Source organism: Triplophysa rosa, linkage group LG10 (genome assembly GCF_024868665.1).
Source record: "Triplophysa rosa linkage group LG10, Trosa_1v2, whole genome shotgun sequence".
Lineage (NCBI taxonomy): Eukaryota > Metazoa > Chordata > Actinopteri > Cypriniformes > Nemacheilidae > Triplophysa > Triplophysa rosa.
The window spans coordinates 16,062,187-16,087,226 of record NC_079899.1 but is presented as its reverse complement, the minus strand read 5'-3'; the positions used below and the strand labels follow the sequence as shown (position 1 = coordinate 16,087,226).

The 25,040-nt window shown below is 38.5% G+C and overlaps 1 protein-coding gene across 3 annotated transcripts; it reads right to left on the bottom strand.

The window, feature by feature from the left end:
- Nucleotides 1-5,093: 5,093 nt before the first annotated feature.
- Nucleotides 5,094-24,963, bottom strand: rcan3 (regulator of calcineurin 3). 3 transcript variants are annotated; one of them, XM_057344266.1, is made up of 5 exons: nt 24,813-24,963; nt 23,998-24,199; nt 10,002-10,175; nt 8,710-8,881; nt 5,094-7,464 (listed from the first exon to the last, which is right to left on the bottom strand). In XM_057344266.1, the coding sequence occupies exons 2-5, from the start codon at nt 24,193-24,195 to the stop codon at nt 7,310-7,312; spliced, it is 699 nt and encodes a 232-aa protein (XP_057200249.1). In that variant the 5' UTR covers nt 24,196-24,199; nt 24,813-24,963; the 3' UTR covers nt 5,094-7,309. The 3 variants fall into 3 exon arrangements, with proteins under 3 accessions (XP_057200249.1, XP_057200250.1, XP_057200251.1); XM_057344267.1 differs by having other exon boundaries at nt 8,716-8,881; XM_057344268.1 differs by lacking the exons at nt 23,998-24,199; nt 24,813-24,963 and adding an exon at nt 17,960-18,286.
- Nucleotides 24,964-25,040: the final 77 nt, after the last annotated feature.

Here is a 25,040-nt window from a genome sequence, read left to right as displayed (position 1 = left end):
ATGCAAACGAGTCGTCCCTAGACCGATTCGCGAACCGCCGCGGATTTACGTCACTACATTTGCTAGGACTGCCCACGAAAACTTCACTCTTCTCCCCCAAACACTGTAGCTCATGAGCCTCATTCGGCGATGACCAATCACATCTGACTAGGATAGCGGAAAGGAGGGGATTAGACAGATGAATCACGGAACGAATCATTTGAGAGTCAGTCAAGAAGTAAGGTGAAAGTAACTAGCTATTATTACAAAATAATAGTGTTTTTACACCTTCTATGTACATAAACTTGTTGTTGGACATTCCATAAACCAAAGTAGGACCTTAAAAATCCCTAGTTATGTACTCTTTAAAATAAATCTGCCTCGATCTTTTCATATAAGCAAAATTCAAAAACACATCCATTCAATAGGCCAACATTATAAGATGGCACAAAGTTAATAAAAGTACAAATAAAACATGACCTCTGAACATATAACTTTCAGAGGTTATTTGTTTAACATTTTATGAGACAGACAACTGGTTTCTTTCACACAGTGCGTCTTTGAATTGTGTGTAATTTTACAGTAGATTGCTAGAACAGCAACGTCAGCTATTATCTATATATACTAACTGACACAAAGTTAAGATAGAGAAAAATAAAAGATAGAGAGTAAAATAAAGATAGTGAGAATTCTTACTAACAGGGTGTCTATTCATCACTGAAGGTTTGCCCTTATGACTGTTCCTGATGGTATGAGGACGTAAATGGAGGCATGCCTTAATTTCTAGTTCAGAAAAAAATATGTGTCTCGCGATTTCAAATAATGTCTTCCTCAAAGTCTCAAAGTGAATAAAAAAACCTTTTAGTCATCAGAAACACACCATTCTGATTTATAGTGATGGCAGCGTCATGATGTGAAGATGCTGTTCTGCAAAAGGCCCAGGAAGGCTTGTGAGGGTAAAATAACTGTAGCACTATTGCAAAGAATATTGTGGGGAAAAAAGGGCCCAGGTGTGCAAAGCTGATAGGGACCTGTCCACACAGCCAAGGTGCATCCATTAAGTACTGACACGAAGGGCAATGAATACTTATGCACACATTGTAAAACAATAAAACATGATTACTTCTAATGAAGAGAATATCATTTAATTGATTACCTTAATATAACTGTTAAACCCTAACTCCATTTTTTAACTCCAAATAACATTACCTAAAATATAGTATTAATATACAAAAATAATAATATACTGTATATATGTGTGTGTATTAAAGTGTATTAAAACTATTAAGCTATGTATAAACATAACTATTTCCTTTAAATTTTCTCAAGCCACTATTCTTTTGTCAATGTCTCTGTAATTGGGCAGTAAATAGTGCCTTTGTACATTTTTTACAAGTGTTTACCTCCACTCTTCTGTGCTATGGCTGTTTATGCTGTGGCTGTAGTGTTGCAGAAGATGTTGGGACACTGCTGGCCTGCGGAGTTAACAAAGGGGTGGCAGAGGGTTTAGGGACAGGAAAAATGCGAAAGCAGGGGTAGGGTGGGTAGCAAGAGTGGCAGAGGGGCTGGGTCCACAATGCCTTGAGGGTATTGTGGAAACTTTTCTGAGAGAGGAGACCAAGATTTGTCTTCAAACATATTTTATTGCCGATACATTTTTTCAGGTACTTGAATGGGGGAATCTGGAGCACTCATAGTAGACTGAACTACGGATGTCTATGGTATTAGAGTGCCAGCTCCATTTTTGTGATGCATCTGTTCGCCAGGTCATCGGTGATGAGAGGCACCCTTTCCTCCTCCAGTTCACCCGATGCAAAAGAGCATTGCCCCATGGGTCTCACTCAAAGATGCAGGTATAACGATGTGCCATAAAGGGATGAGCATCAGTGGTACATCCTGTTTCCAACCACTGCATAAAGTGCCAGCCTGATATTCAGGTTAGGCCATTCTCCAAACCGGGTTTGCAGCGTGCACTGCCCTTTCTCGATGCAGCAACCACAGTCCACATACAGCAGCACTGGAGGAGCCATGCCTGCCTGCTGGTACAACATAATGCTATGCAATTCTATGCAAACTCCTCACAATGTCTTTTCCATAAACCGTCAGTAGCCACTCACTGGTAGTGACATCAATAGGCTATGGAGGCTCCTGGAAAGTGGCTGGGAATAAAGCGCATTATAATGCACTAGACTTGTGATTTTTTTTCCAAAAATCCTATAGATGGTGTGAGCCCGCCGTGTATTCGATTCAAGGATGTGTTATTTGACGAAGAATGATTAGCGAAGCACCTTTTAAACCAGTCTATTTAACACCACTGATTTGGCTAAAAGCCATTTTTGAAGGTCTGTTCTCATATGTTTTTAGCTCATATTTTCATAGTGATGGGCATTAAGAGACTTGCTCGGCCGATTCGGATAACGTCATCGACTTGTATTTATAGGGCCGAATAACGATAGTAGTCACAATGACGGTAATCTCCAAGAATACCATTTACGTTTAATGCTGAGATTTACGAGTCAGAAAATGTTATATTATACACATTATTGCCCCAAAAGGAACTCGTTCACACAATCATATTTATAAATTTCCAAAATGGAACCCAGACCTAGCAAAGACCTACCTCATTAATTATTCAAAAACAACAGCCAATGGCCAGTTTTCAACGGGAGATCAAGCGATATTTTCATAATTAATATACTGCTTGTAGTATATTAGCTAACTAACTGATATTACCATTTGTAATAACCTATTTTGACATTATAACGTCAAGAGGGCAAAAGTCTGGAGACATCAAAGGTAACCGTTTTCTGAAAAAATGGTTGATGTTATATGAAATCCACAACAAAACACACTACCACGCAAAAGAAACACGCCCCTTCCTGCATTGCTCCGCCCTCATACGTGCTGTGCAACGCAGGCTGATTGGCTACAAGTTTGTTTTGGTACTCGGCTAAAATCGGTTACCCTGCCTCTAATGTGATGGTAGGTGAGGACAATTGTCGCAATGAGACACCAGGTTATATAAATGACTGTATACACACACAAGGAATTAACAGGAAGTAACATGTTATGTAGCCAATATATGTGAGTGGTTGACAAATATGCAGTAAAAAAATGCTTTTTTTGTAAAACACCATTTCTGAAGAACAATACACATATTTATGAAGGGTAAAGTCTGAAGTTTCAGAAAATATAAGGTGTCACTAAATTAGTCAACTCTCAATGTTTTTTTTTTGAGCATTTTTATAAAACTGTCCTATGGTGTGACATGGCAAAATTAAGAAAAAAATATCTTAATAAAATATACAAATAGCATGAGAGAGATCTATATTCATTATAAGATTTTTATGAAGTGTTATTTATTTAGCATAAATTGTGGTGCCATCCCAAAAAGGTAAAAAATCTCTCGCATACCTTCTCTGGATCGGTTCCACATTCATGGAATGATCTGCCCGCTGCCACAAGATCAGCAGATTCTGTGGCCATCTTTAAGAATCGTCTGAAAACACATCTCTTCTGTCAACACCTGACTGATCAGTTCTGACTTCTCTCTTTTCTACTCTTTCAAAAAAAAAAACCTTAGCTCTGTATACTGTGATAGGCTATATGAGACCAATTTTCTTTTATTGGACTTATGCTTTTTGTTGTCCTTATGTTGGTCCAATTGCTTCCATTGTTTCCCTCATCATCAGTAAGTTGCTTTGGATAAAAGCGTCTGCTAAATGACTAAATGTAAATGTAGCATGAAATTATGAATGACTTTATTTTTTCCCCTTGACTTGTTCGTTTTCAATAAATATACAAAATTTGCTGTCAACCTTTCAAAACTGCTGAAAATTATACTATTTTAAGATGAGCAATGACTATTACTCCCCTATTGCAATACCCAAAGTGTTCTTTAAGATATTATGAGATTATGATAATTATTATGAGAATTTGTGGTTCTTTTATGCGTGTCACACCATTGGACATTATGTCACACTAAAGGAGTTATTGCATTAAATGGTATTTCATTATTATAATTTTTTCCATTTAATTTTGACTATGCTTCAAAATGAATAGATATAAATTAATAAATTCATAGACAATACATTACAATCTATGGTAAAAAGGAAGATAAAATTCAATGTTTCCCCCAGTAAATGTAGAAACATATTCTATGTCAGTCCTTCAGTTAATAAGTATGTTACTGAAACGTTTCTGCACAGCTAATTGATATTCAAACCATATCCATTATGTGAATTAATTTTTAAAGTATAAGGCTGCTCTTTATAAGGAATCATTTTTTATTCTATTTTCTTTATGTGTTGTTCTCTTAGGATCTCCTCCCTTCTGTGTGGATCCCTGTTAATTTTCTCTCTATACACCTGTGTGCTCTCTCTTCCATTCATTTTTCTCCCTCAATTCTTTCTATCACCTTTTATTTACAGTATTTTCATGACACATACAACAATACATTTTAAACATTAATGTAACTATTACATTGATATTGTATATATACTATATACAATATCAAAAATGATTATTAAATTATTTAAAATGCTTCTTAAAGGTCTTAAAAAAGACAGGGCCATGTAAGATAAAGATATGCTTAACCTTTTTCTGCATTTGAAATGATGACCATTCTAATTATATTCATTTTTATATTGTTTGACTGTGAAAATTCCACATCACGTCAACGACCCATATATATACAGTATATATATAGTTTGGTAAACTTAGATAACTTCGTTTTTAAAACTTTTAAAAATCCTGTTTTTTAGTTATTATGGCTTAAATCAAAACAAACCAACTGCAGTTTGATTGATATTAATTGGAATGCACAATAAAAAAACATGATTTTTGAAAATCATTGAAATGAGTTATGAGAAAACAAGCCTATGTTTATTATTATTTCTCAAGCTTAAACTTCCTTTGCTTTTGTATTGTCCTGCCCGTTTTAAAAGAGTTCTATTGTAAAAGAGCACCATGCTAACACTTGACTGATATGGTATTTGAGCTTCAACAGAGAAATGAAACGTCATCTAAAACATCAGTCTAAATTTTAGACGCACCCTTTTCTGTTTCTTTTCTGCTAGCTGACTATCTGTGTGCAAAAGACAATACAACACCTGTTTTTTAAGGAATCATTTCTATACCTTTATTTATATGTTAATGAGAAACAAATAACAATCATATTTACACAAACATAAGTAAGCTTAGAATCAACTCTGCAAATAAATACATACCATACGGGACAGAGACGTATATAATTCTAAATTATTGCTTTGTAGTCAATGCTCATGAACTACAGTTATGATACAAGACGATATCTACATCCAAACAGAACATCAACACTGACTAAACTGACCATCTGTACACATAGAAAAAAGAACAAGATCATTTTCACTGCGTTACGAAGCAACTGCAACAAGTCAAACCAGTAAACACCAGTAAAAAATGTCAATACATTACACGGCTTCATCTGTTCCTGTATTTCACTTCTCTTCAGAATCTTTTATCTTCAACGTGAGCTTAAACACGCACACAAATAAAAAATAGAAAACAAACACATTTGTTCAAGCTGAATATCAGTAACTCGTTTCTTCCCCCTGTGCTGATTGAACACCTGAAACACAACATGATGGAAAGGAAAATAGCGCCGCATTCAACATGAAATGAAACTGTAAATGACATCTATTCCAGTCACAGCATGCATGAATCAAAATTCAGAATTACACAACAATTCAAATCTTTCATTTGATGTATTATTTGATAAAGGAGTCCTTTGTCTTTAAAGGATTTGCTTTTAAACAAAACACTTTCATGTGAGCAGTGAAAATAAGGCAAATTATAAAGTCACATCAGTCATTTGTTTGCATAAAATCTATTGTGATTTACATAAGCGTCTGCAAATTTTTTTATCACATTTGGAAATAAGATTTCAACAATCAACTGGTCTCATCCCCTTTACACTGAAATGTGATATTGTGAGGCTAACTGAAGTGCCGTTACGCTCTAATATTGGTACAACACATTATTGCAGAGGTGTTCAGTATTAAGAATTTTGGTATGAATTAACACACTGGAAGTTTATGGCCAAAATAAACCAAATATAATTTGCAAGACACAAAATATAGAATTTTTGTCAATGCCAAGTACAAACCTAACAACATAGAACGGTAAAGATACATTCACACAGCAGTACTGGACCCGGTAGCTGCACATAACAAAGAGTTAGTCTAAGAGTTTTTGATGCCCTGTAAATTAAAAGACAATTCCTCTTTGAACATAATAAAAAAAACTAGAATAAAATAATTCAGCTGGGAACTCTCTGATACTGTCCATATTCAGCACGTAATCTTGAAACTCCAGCATTTAGATTTAGTAAATCTATGTAGAGATCCCCAAAACTTTAGGTGCTTAACAATGCAAGCAGTACAGAAATCCCCCATTATAATTTGATCATAAAAAGTTAAAGGAGAGCGCCAAATAGAAACTGGAGGAAAGAAAGACACAACTCAATGTGCTTTTGTTCTGCACCATCGATTCATTTCTCACTACTATCTAATCAGGCCCATACATGAACATTGAGTTCCACAAGTACAATAAGTCTGTCAAACCTCTTCACTTTCCAAGGCCAGTTCATCTCACTGACAGACAGCGGTCAGATATGCTCAACAGCAGTTGCTTTATTCTTAAACATAGTATAAAATACACCAGATAGCATGCAAAAATGGGTGTGGTATCAAATACACAGTAAGAATAATGCACATCCATCCTAGTAAACGAACACGTTTAACACCCTCGCTCTCAAACATCGTTCATCGTCACAAACGTTACAATATTATTTAAACGTTTCAACTGAACCCTTCGTTCTCAATGCTTTCGTTGAAAATCTCATGGTCCGGCACCTCTGCAGACCGATATGGAGATAAACGTGGACGCAGCCATCACAGAGAAACCGAGGAAATAATAGTTCCCTTTTTTGGTTGATGATCAAAGTGACGAACCGTAACAAAGTTTACATGTAACCTATTTCTACGACTGTTAAATACAATTACTGCTTGTAATGTAATGCTACAGTACAAAGACTCGGAATGAGGGAATGAAAGTGGTTTAAATGTGGGGGTGAGCTTGCAAACTCATCGCCCCCCTGGCTGTCCCGGTGAGACATCGGTGACACTGTGTTAATTCCACAAGTTCATTTCAGAACACCATAAGCCTCTGGTGCGTTAAGCAACCCTTCAAATGCATCCGTTTCTTAGCCTTTTGTCGTTGAAATAAAGCGTGTCTTTCTCTGGATGAGAGAAAGATAGAGAGAAAGAACATGTGCGGTGCGGCGAAGGATTTAGTTGTAGACTTTCGGGGGGGCTTCGGGACGTCTGGTCTGCACAATCTTCATTTTAGGCTGACCTTCCTCATCTTCCTCGGTTTCGCTGTCGCACACGTGGACCACCACGCTGGGAGTAGACTCTGTACCTGCGTGCAGTTCGTACTTCTCACCTGGTGGACGACAGATATGGTTTTTATAGAAACACTAAAATGATGCTGGATATCTGTTGCCATATTTCATAGGGTGTATGAGAGATCAAATAGTTTGTTTTTAGCTTTCATTACATCCACAGACATTCACTACACTTCTATTCACACACTCCCAGAAAAGCGCCACGCCACTGAACTATGTAAGACGTTAAGCTCTTACATCCATTTAGAACTTAGCAAAAGTTAGAAACAGCAGAGTTAAGCTGCAAGGTTTCAAAATTCTGCTTCAAGAACTAGAGGTTTACGACTGAAGTACTTTGATCACGCAGATATTTGTGCTGCTAACATTACTCACCTCAATGTTCCTCACACAATAAAACAAATATTGAACATTCCTATGCTATGTGTGTCTGATCAATAAATGTAATTTACTACTAAAGAAGAAACTATATCTATTCAATCGAAATGCTTTGGTTACAATGTTTTGGTCAATTTTCTTAATGTATAAGCCATTAAAAGATTATGCAAACACTACCTGTGTTTTAGTTAACTGAGAATAAGTAATAGGAAGCCCACAACTGAGCACTGTAGAAACACATAGGAAACAAAATGAGCGTTTCTATAGTAACAGGGTAGTCTACTAGCAGGTTTCTTATGTGTAGTTTTAATACGAACCAGCAGAGGGCGCACAAAACGAACACAAATAATCTTAGACATGACTCACATCAATTTTTTTATTAAAGCCTTATTTAAGTTAATCTTTTTTTTTTTTTTTTGACGTGTTCGCCAACAGCACATTTTGCAATTTTCAAATGTGACATATACAATGGACAATACCTTTTTTATATTGTAAAACGCCCATACATTATTATCTGATTCCTGTGTCAAAATACAAAGTTCAAAAGCCTTTGTATCTATTTGATATACCTTTAGACCAGATGCTCCCCAACACACACACACACACACACACACACACACACACACACACACACACACACACACACACACACACACACACACACACACACACACACACACACAGCACACACACACACACACACACACACACACACACACACACACACACACACACACACACACACACACACACACACACACACACACACACACACAAGACACCAGCTTGTATGTGTATTTGTGTGGCATGTGCTTGTATGTTGATAGTTTATGTGTGTGGTTCCACATACAGCATGTCTCTCCATGTAAGAAATAAACACTGTTGGGTGTGTGTGAGTGTGATGCTACCTGGACCTAGTTTGGCCACAGCACATAGCAGGTCGTAGTTGATCACAGGTGTGGCGTCATCACTCTGACTCCACCCCACGGGCGGGGACGCAGGTGGAGAGATAAGGAACTGCTTGACAGGTTGAGGTGGGGCCAGGTACGTCTTGTCCACATCCTCGCCTGAATTCTGCACCTGCGGCCAGAGAAAGAAAACTTAACTGAAACCAAATTTAGTTTTAGGGGTTTTTTAGATGTAATTGATTTGAAGTCTTTTACACACAGGATATCTGACCGTAGTCTCACCATCCCACTGAGGAAACGGGTTATTCTTAAAATGTTAAAGACACACAATGTCCTAGATCCTATCTGCACACACCCACACACAAATGCACAATAAGAAGTGTCAAAAACATCCACCACGTTTACTATATAATGGTTCTATAATTGTATTCGTCTGATTCATACAATTAATGATAACAATGATCTGCCATACATGAAGGTGTGTGCGTGTGTTGCCATGCCGAGAACTACATGTTCTTTTAGTAATCCCAGCTGAAATACCTTTAGGAAAAGATAAATCAGGAACTAAACTGTCCCGTTTTCTCTCCTTGGATCTCCTGTTAATAATAATACACTACAATAATACACAAAAATACATTTATATAATACTTCCCAAGATCTCATGTTTCTCCCTTATGCTAATGCTGACAAGTAAGCTGCCTGGTGAGTTCAGCACCGCAGCAAGATTTCATGATGGAAATGAGTCTTCTCATCTGTCTCTTGGTATTGTGTTAAAGGTCCAGTGTGTAAATTTTTTGGCGGATCTATTGACAGAAATGCAATATAATATACATAAGTATTCAGAGGTGTATAAAGACCTTACAAAAAGAAGCTTTATGTTTTTATTATCTTAGAATGAGCTATTTCTATCTACATACACCGCGGGTCCCCTTACATGGAATTCACCATGTCGTTTCTACAGTAGCCCTAAACGGACAAACTGCACTGCAGAGCACGCTTTGTAAATACATTATCTCCTTCGGCAAAGAAGTGAAAACCTGACAACATCTTAGTGCTGTGTCAGCCACCGTAGTGCTTCGCTGTTGGTTGCAATTCGCAGACCCGACCACTAGATGTCGCTATATTTTGAACACTGGACCTTTAATGCAACTGATGTAGATGCACTGAAAATGAATCAAAAGGATCAGATATCATCGCTTGAAATTTGAACAAAGCCTTAGAGACACAATTCTCAAAAACGACCAATGATGTGTTAATGAAGCATACGAAATAAGGACAATTAATACACTGACCTGTGCAAAGTAGAGTTTTAGCTTAGTGCCGTTGAAATCGGATTCATGGAGCTCGATACGTGCACGTGCAGCCGCCTCTGGGGTGCTGAAGCTGATCCGAACTCTTCTGAAACTCTTGAACATCTGAAAGGACATCTGGTCATCATAGATCCTGAACAAAGCTTCAAACCGCTCCTGGGGACAATAAAAAAGGGAACACGCATTTCATACTTGCACTGCTAAAAACGTCACTTACAAAAAACTACCTGAGCTAAATAAAAAAATCTATTACTTTCCTCAATATTTGTGTGAGCTCATTTGGTTTTGAAACAGATCTCATGAATTATCTGCTGATGTTTTTGATCATTCTGTTCATTATCTGGAGGCACAGACAATGGCAGTCGCAAGTGAAATGTAAGTATATAAGAATAAACTATGACCTGACCTTCATCTGCTGATGAATTAAAACTACAATATTTGGGCACAACGATCATCTTTTCCTTTTCACACGCAACATGAGCATGTGTGCTTGTGTTTTTCTGACCACGGCGTGTGTTTTCAAGTCAGATATTGTGTAACAGGAGGGGATGTGTCAATCACTAATTCATGTGCAGCGCTGAGCGTTTCCTGCAGGCGGTGTTGACTTACACACTCTACCCGGGTGGAAGGAGCGAACATCCGCCACAATGACACGCCAGCTCTTAATGTGTTCATGTGTGAGGGAGAGAGCAAGTGCCATGTGAAATAAACTGCATGTGGACGAGCATGAACTTCCAGGCTGGTTAGTGCTGGTGGACCACCATGATGGTCATCAGCAAACCAGCATGAACTTGAATGACTGTTGTATGGCACAAACTAAGTGACAATTTCTCTGTTTTTGTTTCAAATAGACAGAATTTTTAATTTTGGATGAACTATTCCTTTGAACTATACTTAAGAACCCCGGTGGGGGCTCCAGCATCTGAAATGCAACACGCTAGCGCAGGTGATTCCTTCTAAAGTCTGAATCTGTGTTTGTTACTCAATAGTACAGCCTGTCCCAACGACTGTTCAGTATGAAATCTGAGAAGATGAGCCAGTGAGGACAAGACAGGAAGGGAAGAGAGAGGACTGTAGGGGAGTGAACACAAAAACAGTAAACAAAACCTCATTATTTAACTTGATACCAACATTACACTGGCAGGGATAAAAGGCCTTTCTTAAAGGACGGCTACGGACAGTGTATAGGGCACTGATGTGATGTAAGGCCTAAGTAAGCCTGTTATGCAACAGCACAGGTGTGTATTCGCTGGATCACTTCACACCTCTGCCAATCACATGGATTACACACCTTTTACCTGCCAGGAAGGCATGAACAAGTGGCGACACAGGAGATCACAGTGGTCAACTTTGATGAAGGACAGAGAGAAGCGTTTATCACTACAAACGGAAACAAATCACCAGCAAAATGGCAATAAAACTCAATTCACTCTGAAAATGTAAGAACTACCATTCAGACCAGGACTGCGTTTCCCAAAAGCATCGTAAGCCTACGTTGATCGTAGCTCCATTGGTGACAATGGCTCTAAGATCAATTTACGGTTACGATGCTTTTGGGAAACTGTTCCTAAGTCAGATAGTTCAACTGCAATAAACCAGACTTTCTGTTTCTTAGATCAGGTCCAGTCCTGTATTAGCCATGAAAACTTTTAGTTTCAGTAAAACCCTTTCAAAAAGATGGAAAGACCGCCTGCACAAATCTTTAATTATCTCTGTCTGAGAAAGACACAGTATAGAAATACAGACGGAGAGCAGACGTGACTCGTATGAAAAGCCTGAAGTGACACAGAAACTCAAAAGAGATTAGATTGAGAGTTCTCACTTTGAGAGTCAGAAAGAGTCTGTAAAATAAGTCTTTTATAGGAAGCAGTTCATTTTTATGTCCCATAACACATATTATAAAACTTAGAGTTCCAGCTCTAAATTGTTATAGAATGAGTGACAGGACAGCATATTCCTATTTGTTGCTAAATTGCTTAAAGGTCCAGTGTCTGAAATTTAGCGGCATCTAGTGGTGAGGTTGCAAAGGGGTGGAGTGAGGTTTCTCCACTCCACCCCTCCCTCCCATTCGAAGCACTACGGTGGCTAACACAGGACTAAGATGTTGTAACCGTTTTCACTTTATAGTGGAGATAACGTATAAAGCACGTTCTGTAGAGCAGTTTATCCTTTTAGGGCTACTGTAGAAACAACATGACGAATTCCATGTAAGGGGACCCACGGTGTATGTATGTACATAGATATAGCTCATTCTAAGATAATAAAAACATAACACTTCATTATGTAAGGTCTTTATACCCTCCAAAAAAGTACACACTGGACCTTTAAAATGTGTAGCAGTTATTTAAAGACAAAAGTCACCCCAGTCCATGCGTTCTAGTCATTATCATTAAACAACACGCAAAGCACAACACAAAACCAAAAGTTAAACAAAAGCTAATAACATTTAGTCCTGTTAGATAATAAATTAATGTGATATAATCAACATTTCAAATGATAGTCAGCGAATTTCAAATTCACATGATCCTTTGTGTGTAAACATTTAGTCTTGAATGGGTGTTCATTGGGCGCTCCACTAAATTACTCAAAATTACTAGAAAAGCCATAAAAGGTGGATCTGGGACATATGGCTCTCTGGGATTCTGTCATCATGAGTTTATGCTGAGAATAGAACCATTAATAAATAATTAAGCAGATTAATCCGTTAAATAAGGAGAAACTTTTAAAATAACCTGTCAATCACAACAACCACAACCATTCAAGGGCCCATCGACGCTTCAGGCTTATTTTACACTTTATTATTTATACACAAACAAAACACAAATTAATACTGAATATCTAAAAAAAGCTGTTTTACACTAACAAATGTTCAGGAGGCAGTTGCATATGATGGGTGTTTTCTAAATAAATGGTCTAATAATAAAACCATCCAAACCACCGACAAAAATTCACTCTACACATAGTTTATTACATTCCTCCATAAACTCCATATATCACAACTAGTTCCCCATAGTTCATTCATTCATTGTTTGGCCTTTCAGATGAGTGAACTTTTGCTGCTTCAAATCAAGTCTGCAAAACAAAGCCTGGAAACAGGAGGACCAACCCAGAAAACAAAATCTAAATGTTATCATAATGTCACGCATAACTCATGTAGCCAAGTAGCTGTTCTGCATTGCCAACTTGCCAGGCAGAAAACAGTTTTGCACAAAAGAAGCTGATCCCTGACCTTCTGTGAAAGGAAATCTGGATAGTGGCAGAAGCGTTCATCACGTGTGCTGTAAATGCAGAGGGCACTGGGTCTTTCCTCACTCTTATCAGCACTCAGTTAAACAACAACAACAAATGCTGTCACCCTGATTGGTTCCAGTGGAATTGGTGCCATCACTCAGTTCTGTTGTGGTTTTTGTACTAGAATCAATGGAAGAGTACATATCCAATTAACAGGCCTGGTGAAAAAGCCCCAGGGGACAATGATATTTCATGCCATTAAGGCAATTTGTCAGATTCTGGAAAAGGTTTAATGTCCTTCGCTATTATTTTAAAGGAATAGTTCACCCAAAAATGAAAATTCTATCAACATTTACTCACCTGTCATTTCAAACCGTATGACTTTCTTTCTTCTGCAAAACACAAAAGAAGACATTTTGAAGAGTGTTGGTAGCCGAGCAACAGCAGTACCCATTGACTTGCATTGGTTTTGTGTCCATACAATAAAAGTGAATGGGTACCACCGTGTTCTGTTACCAACATTCTTCAAAATAACTTATTTTGTCTTTCTCAATTCTCAACATAACTGGCAAAATGTCAGATCTGTGTATAGGATCTACAGAGTATACCTGCTGCTAATGTTTGTTTAATCAATACAGACATGCAAAAAAAAAAGATTTGTTCTTAATTTATTTAAATTATTCTGATAATGTAAAACAATAAATACATAAAAGCCTAATATTGAACTACTAACATAAAGGAGCCATATTAAATTGGTATTAGTCATGTCAATTCGCAATTTGACATGCGGAAATGTCAGTAGTTGATACCAGCAACAGTGTAATTTCCTATTAATACCAATTTACATGCACAATTTTATTCTGAAATACATGGTTTCAACCAATGCTCCTTGAAAAACGTTCATAACCTCCACGTTACATGCAGCCCTACTAAATGTCAAAATGTGAACAAAACACCAAAGTTACATAATTCTCTACAGTTGTCACATATTGTAAGGTCAGCTCCCTCCCGAGAACCAAGTTTGCAGGAAAGATCTTTGCTGTGCATGCTATGATGGATGGTAACCCGACACAAAGGAAAATGGACACAAGTGGGTGACCAGAAGCCTTTTGTCTAACGTCATCATTACCTACGAATGCCTTTAACCCCACAGTGACATCTGAGCTCTGGCTTTGCTCTTGGGTTACAGATGTATCTATCTCTCTTCCATCCATCTTTCTGCTTCATCCATCTATCCGTCTATCTATCTAAGAGGAGAGAGAGAGATAAAGCACATGGGCATAACTAAGCATGCTCATTGGAGGGCTATCTTAGGCCACAGGCTTCAGTCTCCCCACCTGCCAAAACTCAGATCTTATTACTCACCTGAGTAGAACCTGATCCATATGCTTCAGTCCTATGCTAGCCTCAGTTTTACCTGTCACTCACTCTTCTGGCACCATATGATGTGGCATCTACCTTGAGTCATTACTTTGCTTTGAATGATTAATCTGCCCACTTTTGATTAGAAAATGTAATAACATTTTCAACAAATAATATGTGTTCAACAGCCATCACATTACATCACACCGCATTAAAGAGGCAAGATGTTTAGTTACTGTTTGTAGACACAACATGCAAGCTTAGCCCCTCCTCTCAGCGGAGCATCACCAGAAGCACACGCCCCAATGAGTACTTGTCAAAGTATTTAGCTACTAAGTATGTATATGTAAATTAATTTACAGTTACAAACATCAAGTTACAAAACCACCACCATCTACAAGTTTGTGCCCACCATTGCAGCTGGCAAGACCCGTGTGAGAGAAAATTAATGAAAGCTCAAAGTCAGTTCTACCAAACTCAAGGATTAATTTTCCATAAACTAGCTTTAAAATACAACGTTAAAAATCTCATCAGTTAAAAGATTGAACTTTGTTCGCCAACGTGATTTACAGAGTGCTAATTGTATGAGAAGTCTCCTCTGGGAGCCACTGGAGTTAAATGCTTAGCTCAAGGGCACAATGGATGGATGGAGCAGAATTTTGATATCAATACCTCTCCTGTTCACGCACCACCACTGCTTGCAATTATAACTTCAATCCTTGTCTTGCAACAGTATCACCACATCCAATGACACAGTACATGCTGATGGAAATTCACCGGAATCACTGTGGCTGTACTTGCTTTCTGACACAAACAGGATGTTTAATAAAGGCAACACACAAAGTGCCTATCAAGCTTTAGTAGTCATTATCATTTAAACAAGCAAAGCATCAACGTGTTAACTGATTAGGGTGTGCGTGTGTGTGTGTGTGTGCTCATGTGAATGACAAGAGTCCTACCCATAACCTTCAGATTCAATGTGCTGATGTCTGCATATTTTCCATAGCACATCATTTTCCACAGAACACACACGCACACTACAGGCCACACCTGTTCCAGTGGCCATGCTCAGATCCCAGCTGCTCTCAGAATCCGACACACTTGATGCAAGGACAGCTAACAGGCTCGCATTTCTCACACACCACAAGCCTATGTCAGGTATAGCGAAAAATACTCCCTATTAAATATAATGCATTGCATTATCCATTTGTGTAAATGGGATTGCTGCAAGTCAACTGGTCAAGCATGAAGCTAGCAATGCCAAGGTTGTGGGTTCGATTCCCAGCAAACAAAAAAGTAACATATATTTTGAATGAACAGTAACTTGCTTAACATGCCAGTCAGACAGTCTCTTCCTGTCTAGGTGGGCAGTTCTTGACCAGGATGACCTTTAAAGTGGTCATTGCCGGTCAAAAGGCTACCAAAAGCCCATTCCTGTTTTTTTAACTCTTCTACTAAAGAAAATAGTTCAACGTTCTGTTGATGTGATCTGCTGTGTCTATAAAACAAAGAAACACGGTCAATTATTTCAATCCACCATCTCGGTTCTCACAGACTGAGAACGATACTCCCTGCCGTCCGTAGATAAAAGAAGCAGATCAGAGAGTAAAAGAAAAGGCCTTGAGCTAAAAAAGAAAATAAAAAAAGACAAGCTGTTGTGCAGAGATGACTGTAGTCACTGACCATGACCCACGTGCTGCTCCTTATAATCGCCTGTGTCCTCAAACCAGCCAAAAACCCAGATTAGAAGCAACACACATACATATACGTATACACATATACCAGCACCTTAATCCACCTGTTTTCCTTGTGAATGTTCGTTTGCTTTCTCTGCTGTTGGTACCCGCTCAGGGCAGGATACTGCAGGGTAGATGAAGGCAGAGCCACTGCAGTCTGGAGTACCAACACAGAAACGCCTGTCTTTCCGTCCTTTTGTTTGCATTTCTTTCTTTTGCTTACAAAAAACAGATGGTCACTTAAAGATGGCATTCTTGTCATTGTTCTTATTGATTCTTTGAGCTTTCTTTAAAGGAGTAGTTCACCTTCAAAATGAAAATTCTGTCATCGTTTACTCGCCCTCTTGTCATTTCAAACCTGTATGACTTTCTTTCTTCCACAGAACATGAAAGAAGATATTCTGAAGAATGTTGTTAAAAGCCCCCCATTCACTTGCATTGGTTACAGCAGAAGTGAATGGGGGGCTGTGCTGTTCTGTTACCAACGTTTTTCAAAATATCTTCTTTTGTGTCCTGCAGAAGAAAGAAAGTCATACAGGTTTGAAATGCCAAAAGGGCTGGTAAATGATGAAAGAATTTTCCTTTTGCAGGTGAACTACTCTTTTAATGTGACATTTTGTCAAATACAGAAATGACTGTCACAAACACAGTATATACATACCTGTATAGATACAATATATATGCAGGATGTTTTATAAAAACAGAAGGTTTAATCTACAGAGCATAAAAACTTCTGGCTTGTGAAAGGCAAATGTTTAATAGTTTCAGCAAAAAACAGTTTTATTGTTAGCAGGGTATTGAGTTGCAAGACAATATCGTCAAGTAAAACAAAATAAAATAAAATTGTAAAAAAATTCATAAAACAAAAATTGTATTACAGTATTTCAATATGCAAAAATGTTGCATGCTGCAAAAGCCACCCTGATTCATCCCGGAATGTAAAAAAAAGAGTTCTTGGAATCCCTGTCTAAAACACACAGTGGCTCTCGTGTCTATGAATAAGCCTCATAAGGCAAATTTCATCTGAGGAACTGACAGACTCCCAGACTCTCAATGTCATCTGTCTCTCATTTAAAACAAAATCCCACTGACATTTCTGTGGCAAACATCATGTCACAGCTTCATGCTTCTCTACCACAGCAACAGTGGTTGCGTGCAGTCCTACCTGACACACCTGCAGTATTCTGGGTGGCAGGTGATTAAGGGCAACTGGCACTGCGTCTACATGAGATATCATCACATTTAGACTAACATAACTAAATTGTCTATTCCTATATATCGGTTTCTTGAGCATGAAACTTAAAAAACCACACCGACTGCTTCATGATCACATAAAACGGGTGGCGCAGCCCGTCAGGAGCCTCTCCGCATCGAGGCGGCGCGCGTCAGTAGCTCAGATCATTGACGCCATCTGTGCGCATGCAGCTGAATGTTAATGTGAACTGCGGTTTCATTGAGAAAAATTCCAACGCTGAGAAACAACGACCCGCCTGAGTGAAACGTCACACATATGAGCGCGCGAATGCAGTTATAGCGCTCCTTGCGCGGAGCCACAGAGTGCTTATAAACAGAACGTGCACATTTTTGTACTTTTAGATAAACTTGTGTTACCTGCATTTTGTCGGACGTAAACACCTCAGTGTCTACATCGCAGGCGATGAGCGTCAGCATCTCCAGCTTCATGTTTATTGATGGCATTCCCTCTTTTGCTGCTTGCAAAGAGACAGAGAAACTGTTTCTTGTATTCGTCTATTCTCTCTCGTTCACACTTTCATGTGGTTCTCTGAGGCTTAAAGTCTGTCGGTAAGCTGACTGACTGACTCAAACTCTACGGCTCCGTATCTGAGAGCGATGCTATCTGTAAGCGCGTGAAGACTGCTCGGGCTCTGGCGAACGGACCAATCAGAGCTCTCGGCCGCCACATGGACGTCATCGCCTCCCTCGTTGGTCCGAGCAGCGCACAGACCGCTGCATCATAACGGGTTGCTTTTGCCAACAAACCATGCCGTCACCGTTCCTTTGATTTACTGATGGTAAGGTAAATAGTTTCAAATAACATTTTAAGTTTTTAATAGTCAACACGAGCTCATAAACACCTTAGAATAGAGCCAAAACAACAAACACGACATTTAAAAAATATATACAATAGAAAAGTTGAGACACACATACCGAAATGCAGGTGTACAGAAAATAAAAGTGTCCATAAAGTGTTAGTTGAAGCAGAACTAGTGCTCACCAGAGGAACATTAACCATGATTTTATAGTATAGTATCTGTGTTTTTATTTGTATCCGTGTTTTTGATTAGCTACCATGTGTTACCATAGTTTTACTACAAATATCCTGGTTAATCTAACGTTACTACTAAAAAAGGTTAATTTGTGGATACTATGGCTTTGCTACATACTGTAGTCAAACTAGTAAAACCTTGGTTAATTTTGTGGAAAAAAATAAAAGGGGTGTCAAAACTGAAATATCCAATGGGATCAGGAGGTCCGTTCCTATGTTGCACCATTCCTGGTTCCTGGTGTTGGTAATGTAAAGATTAGAAGTTCACATCCAATTACAGAATAAACTGGGATCACAACTGAGTATTACCAACATTGCGTCCTTGAGCAAGACATTTAACCCCAGCTTAACCCCCAAGGGGACATTCCTCCAATTAGTAGGGCTGTGCAAAAATATGGATACATGTAACTATCGCAATATTTTTTATTTCGATAGTGATACCTCTACTTATCGATAATTGTTTTTTAAATTATGTCATTTACATACGGCCAAAAGTAAGTGGAAGCGAGCATGGCGAAAAATATAAGAACGCTTGGAGCTCTCAGAGCTGATGTGTGGGTGTGCTTTGGTTTTCAAAATAAGTAATGGAGTAATGAGTTATATAAAATAATGCTGTTTGTAAGCTACAAGTCATGTCACGACACAAGTCACTTGGCTACTGCAGTGCATTAGACAAAAAGTTTATTAAGAAATGTAACAATGACATTTATTGTGCTTTCACGGATGTGACACCAGCACATTTACAGCACGGATGAACCAGAGGTTTTATACTGCCCATGTTCATTGTTTTAACTGTAATGCACCAAAACAGCCAAGTGACTTGCGTGAGCCGCCTTATTCCCCTGTGCTACCCACTTGAGGGGCGCAATCCACAGTTTGAGAACCCAAACCTCTGATCTAAAGGTCCATGCATCGCACATCATGGCCACTCTGCAGAGGTAAGGGATGTTTTTACACTTATCGGAAAACCCCGGTGGTGCTCAGCATGTTGTATTTCTAGCTCTACTTTTTACATTTTCAATTTAAAGTATTGCAATATATCGCAAATGTGTATCATATCGAAATACATAGCAATATATTGTATCGTGACCCATCTATCGTATCGGGAGGCACTTGCCAATACACAGCCCTACCAATTAGTGCCACATAAATTGCTTTAGACTAAATCATCTAGCAGATGACAAGTACAGTAAGTGAACATCCATAAACATGTTACTGTTCATTCACAGACAGCAATAGAACCCCACCAAACAAAATATAATATAGAAAGAAATCAGCATAATAAATACGCTCTTTTCACAGAAAAGGAAGATTCTGGATAACGATGTATAAAAGACACAATGCTCAGCAGGGTGCAGCTTCAACACACATGCACGCAAACATACGTGCATGCAGCACTGTGAAGACCGTTGACCCTGCACCATCATAGCAAACGTGCATGTGTAAAGACTGCCAGTCTACCTCACTCATGAATTGCTGTACCACCCCCTGGCACCACTGCAGCTATCATCACAAACTAGGGCATGCTATTTATATCACAGAGAGGAGAATGAGAGAGAGAGACTGAGTGTATATGGGTGAGAGAAAAAGCGAGTGAGTTCAGGTGCAGAAGAGTGCAAGAACTAGGAGCAGAAGGTGATGCAGCAGATATGGGTTGCAGGAGAGGAGATAAACGGAAGAAAGCGGTAAGAGACAGTGATGGACAAGCTGAGTCAATGTGTATGAACAGTAAGCAAGAACATTTTAGAACATTTCATAAACTGGACATGGAAAAGAAATAAATTGTACGTAACATTTTACATTACAGAAGAGGAAATTATAAAGCACAGAGAATACGTAACTTAATAGTATGTTACTACTGATCAATGCGTCAAGACTATTTGCAGCTTTTCTCCTCTGGAATCTGTTTACACAACACTAAAATGTCACCTATGTAAATGAGCCACATCATTCTGAATAATAACAGCACAATTCCTAACTATGTCATTCAGTATCATCAACGGGTCAGCAGCAGGCTCATGGACTGCTCACCGGGGCACTAAAATTAGCAATGCAGTAAATCTATTTATGCACCTTATTATATAATAACTAATGTGCTGATGTGTCATTTAGAGCAGTGGTTATCAACTGGTTTCTCTTTAGGACCCTAAGTTGAACAGCAGCAGCAGATTTTAACACACCTGTGACCCATTTTTGGGTCCCAACTCACCAGTTGTGTGAACCAGTGATTTAAAACAATGTCATGTGGAATTTCCTAAACCGACCGAGTATAATCTGACATCACATTTACTTAAAGAAAGAGTTTAAATATCACATATTATTTAGGTCATATCAGAGCCATTGAGAGAGAGAGTCGAGACAACAGAAGTTCAACATGTTCGCGTGATTCATGGAGCCTTCAGAAAGTTCCAGGAAGTTCTTTTTTTATTTTTATTCTTTATTTCTTTCATTTTTTTATTCATTAAACAACTTACATCTTTAAATGGGTTCAAAGTTCACCTAAATCGGTCTGTTTTCCTGCTGCTCCATGCGTTACTACTTCTGGGAACTATTGAGAAGCTCCATGAACAGCCATTACTGTGAAAAAAAAACGTTCCATTGGAGTCTACAGAGTTGACGTGACTCTCTCTCTCTCTCTCTCTCTCTCTCTCTCTCTCTCTCTCAATGGCTCTGGGTCATATCATCTTTTTCATCCTTTTACTTTTTCTTAAAGGGATAGTTCACCCAAAACTGAAAATTCTGTCATCATTTACTCACCCTCACGTTGTTCTAAACCTGTATACATTTCTTGGTTCTGTTGAACACAAAGATATTTGGAAAATAGTTAGCAACTGACATTTCTGGAACATCATTGACTACCATAGGAAAAATCATTGTATCCTTTTTTGTTCTGTTGAACACAAGAAAGCAAACAATTCTGGGGCACCTTCGACTGCCATTTTAAATTTTTCCACTATGGTAGTCAATGATGTCCCAGATATGTCAGGTGTTAACATTTTTCTAAATATCTTTCTTTGTGAGCAACAGAACAAAGACATTTATACAGGTTTGGAACAACTCATTGGGGGGGTAGCAATTCTTTACAGAATTTTTGGGTGAAGTCTCCCTTTAAGGTTCACTCATTATGTTAAGTTAATTTTATGTTACGGCTAAAAACTTTATTATCACCGTCCATATATCTAAACAATTCAAGTACTTTATACTGACTACCTACCCAAAATGTTTATGGTCCCAAATGCCATCGGTCCCAAAACCCTACATACTGTAAAGAGAATAGATGGATTACACATTTATTTGATGATTAGCCATTGAATAAGTGGGATAATGTACAGTTGCAAAATAAACCTAGACAGGGCAATCCTTTATGACCCCTAAGAGTTTATTTTTTGACCGACTGACTGTACATTATAACGTTTATCGAATCCATTCACAGCCTGGTCTCTTGATTGGGACTATTTATAGACACTAATCTAAGGATACATGGCTCACATCCATTGTTTTGACCCCCATCTGAAGAGTCCTTTATCAGGATTTTAGCCCTGACAGAGCTCATTGGACAGAGACGGAAAGGGGTGGGAAGTCGAATCGAGGCACGTGCCACCAAAGCAGGTCAACAGTCTTAATGAAACAACAAAGCCAGGCCACCAGACACAACCAAATGAAAGACCTATAAAAGCGTGTGTATGTGCGAGAGGGAAAACTGGCTATTCTTTTCCACACACCAGGTTGAATAGAACAGATAAAGTAAATGAGATTTTGGACATGGGAGGCTAGTTCTGAAGCAGAAATAAAGGCCAGCTGTTTACCCAGTTTTTCTTAGTTCCACCCAAGGCCACAACTATCACTCAGTAACATAACTCCTGAAGAGCGCAAGCAATTATGTGTTTTTCAGACAGAGTCATTCAAAAGTCCTCAGGGTTGCGTGCAATAATTCACACACTGCAGTGTTCTTTAATAGAATAGGTGTGATTCTGAATTGTGGACTTTACATTACAAATTGACTGTCAAAATAAAGTCTAACTTAATGGGTTGCTTTTATGGAACCTGCTGTAGTTTGTTCGTGCCTGCGGAGTAAAATAACTCTGTTATCAGTAATACTCCAATATGCAATATACAGAGTACTAAAGATCACAGAGTGAAAGGCATTATGGGTAACCTGTAGCTCTCACTATTTTATCCACCATCCCCCCAGGATAATGACTTATTAAATATAACAACTCACACTAGGGGTCAAAAAACGCAAACAATAAGAGTCATGCTCTTGCTAGTATTGATTGTAATGTTGACTAAAAAAGGCCATGCATGCAATAACAGGAGGACTGTATGAAGTATAATGCATTTGAGCAATATTGCTACCCAGCTAAATCTAAATTTAGATGAGTCTCTTTTTGGTGCAAAAAACCCTTTGTTATCATTATAAATTAACTATAGGAAAAAGTAATAGGAATAAAATGTAGGTCGTGAGACTTCAACAAAACATCAATATAAAATAAAGACAAAAATAAGATAATAATCTTTTTAGTTCTCACTGTGGTTTGAAAAACAGAGTCCAGACACAAGAATTATGTTTTTGAGTTTAAGGGTTTCAGAGAAGTACAAATGGTTTTCTCCGTATGACCCAAGTGCTTCTGTTGTTCTCCCTCTCTCTCTGCAAAATCACATCTCCTTAACACATAAGAGCTCTTCTCTGTCCCTGCCACTTCTCAGGTAACAGGTTACCGCTTCAACGTGCACCAAAAATATTCCACGAACGGCATTGCAACGCAGAGTGGACGTCAGATGTTGTCCTCGGGGCCTTAAAGTGTCAGCTTTCTGAATGTAGATTAAAATGTACTGCTCAAAAGACCTCCATTAGCCTGGAACATGCCAGATTAGGAAAACTAGAGTTTGCTGAAAAAAGATAAAGAAACCCAGCATGCACTCAAAAGGCCTGAGGACCTGAGTGCAAAAGTGTGTGTGTGTGTGTGGACCAGAAAGCCTCGCTTTCCCATAATGCCTCATCTCAAGCTCACACAGACCCTTAAGGATGAAGCCTCATTTGGAGGCCAGTAAAAACGCTGTATTTTTTTTAGCTGAATTATGACTATAAGTGTACCAACAAATATAAAGGGTGAAGACATTACATAGACTTGCACTGGTTTTATCCCAAATATGTTAGTTTTAGTCCCCCATTATAAACTTCACTTTCACACAAGCATTTATGGATTTAAAGCAAAACATGATCTGGCAGGATTATGAATCTTTTTACCAGTGATGACCACCTCAATTTTTCTCACAAGTTGGTTATTGACATGTTTATGTGAGGACCAGACAGTGTTCTAGATTATAGAACGGGTATAGCCAAACACAGACACACACTCACCCGCTGCATGTCCTCCTCAAACACAGCCTCATGTACGCTGCAAGCAAAAAGAGATGTAGGTAGATCACTCAAGTCCATCATCTCTTCAGAGTCTTCCTCGTTCTCTCCAAACGCCATCTCCTCTTCATCATCCTCTTCTAGATCACTGCTGTGACCCACCGAGTTGTTGCTCCACAAGTTTCCAACCTCACGCATCATTCCCCTTTCCCACCAGCAGAGGCATTGACCACAAATGAACCAAAGCACAAAGTTGAGACAGCAAAAAACACCACACTACAGTTCTCATAATATATTCTAGTCAACAGGATCAAATAAAAACAAATCTAATTTAAGGTTGATAACTCTATATAAACCTGAATTCCGTTCTCATTCATAACCTCAGATTTCTCACCGTGTGTTACAGAGCCATCTAGTGGCCGTTACTTGCATACATTTTGTAAAGTCCACGTAATCTTATTCAATATTATCAGCAACGTGTGTCTAAAATAGAAAGTCTGCTTTCCCTGACCTCGAGAGGATGCAAAATCTGTAACGCTAGTGATAATGACAAAAACATAATTTTATTATAATGCTTGTTCTTATAAAAAGACTAATATAGCCACTTGATGTCCTGCAATATCGCTGCTCTAGATTTCATATTAGCTCTATTAGCACGCTCAAACAGTCAAGATATCATGCTAACAGCGTAACTGTCGTAATAAGTTACAGGCGTCCGTGTTAATGTACGTTAAAGTTACTTCACTTAACGTGAATAGTAATCATCCGAGTAATCTAACGTTAATTGTCGTGATTATTTAAGTTTAAAGATGACTTACCAGTTATCTTTGCAATCTATTCAAAATCGATGCTGGTGGGACAGTCCATCCACTTTTACTTTAGTGACTTTAAACATTCACGCAATGATGGACGTTGCTAAATTTCAGTCAGATATGTGTCTGTTTTCATGTAAACAGTAAATACATCGGTTTGGGAATGGGAACTGACAGTGAGGAATGACCAATGACACGCGAGGTTATTTCACGATCAGCCAATAGGATTTGAGA

Excerpts from the sequence above, each read along its gene's own strand:
- rcan3 (XM_057344266.1), bottom strand. The coding sequence starts at position 24,195 with ATGATGCGTGAGGTTGGAAACTTGTGGAGCAACAACTCGGTGGGTCAC. Across the intron at positions 10,176-23,997 it reads TTGAGGAGGACATGCAGCGG|GAGCGGTTTGAAGCTTTGTT; the intron begins GTGAGTGTGTGT and ends TATTGTCCCCAG. Across the intron at positions 7,465-8,709 it reads TGTGGCCAAACTAGGTCCAG|GTGAGAAGTACGAACTGCAC; the intron begins GTAGCATCACAC and ends GTCGTCCACCAG.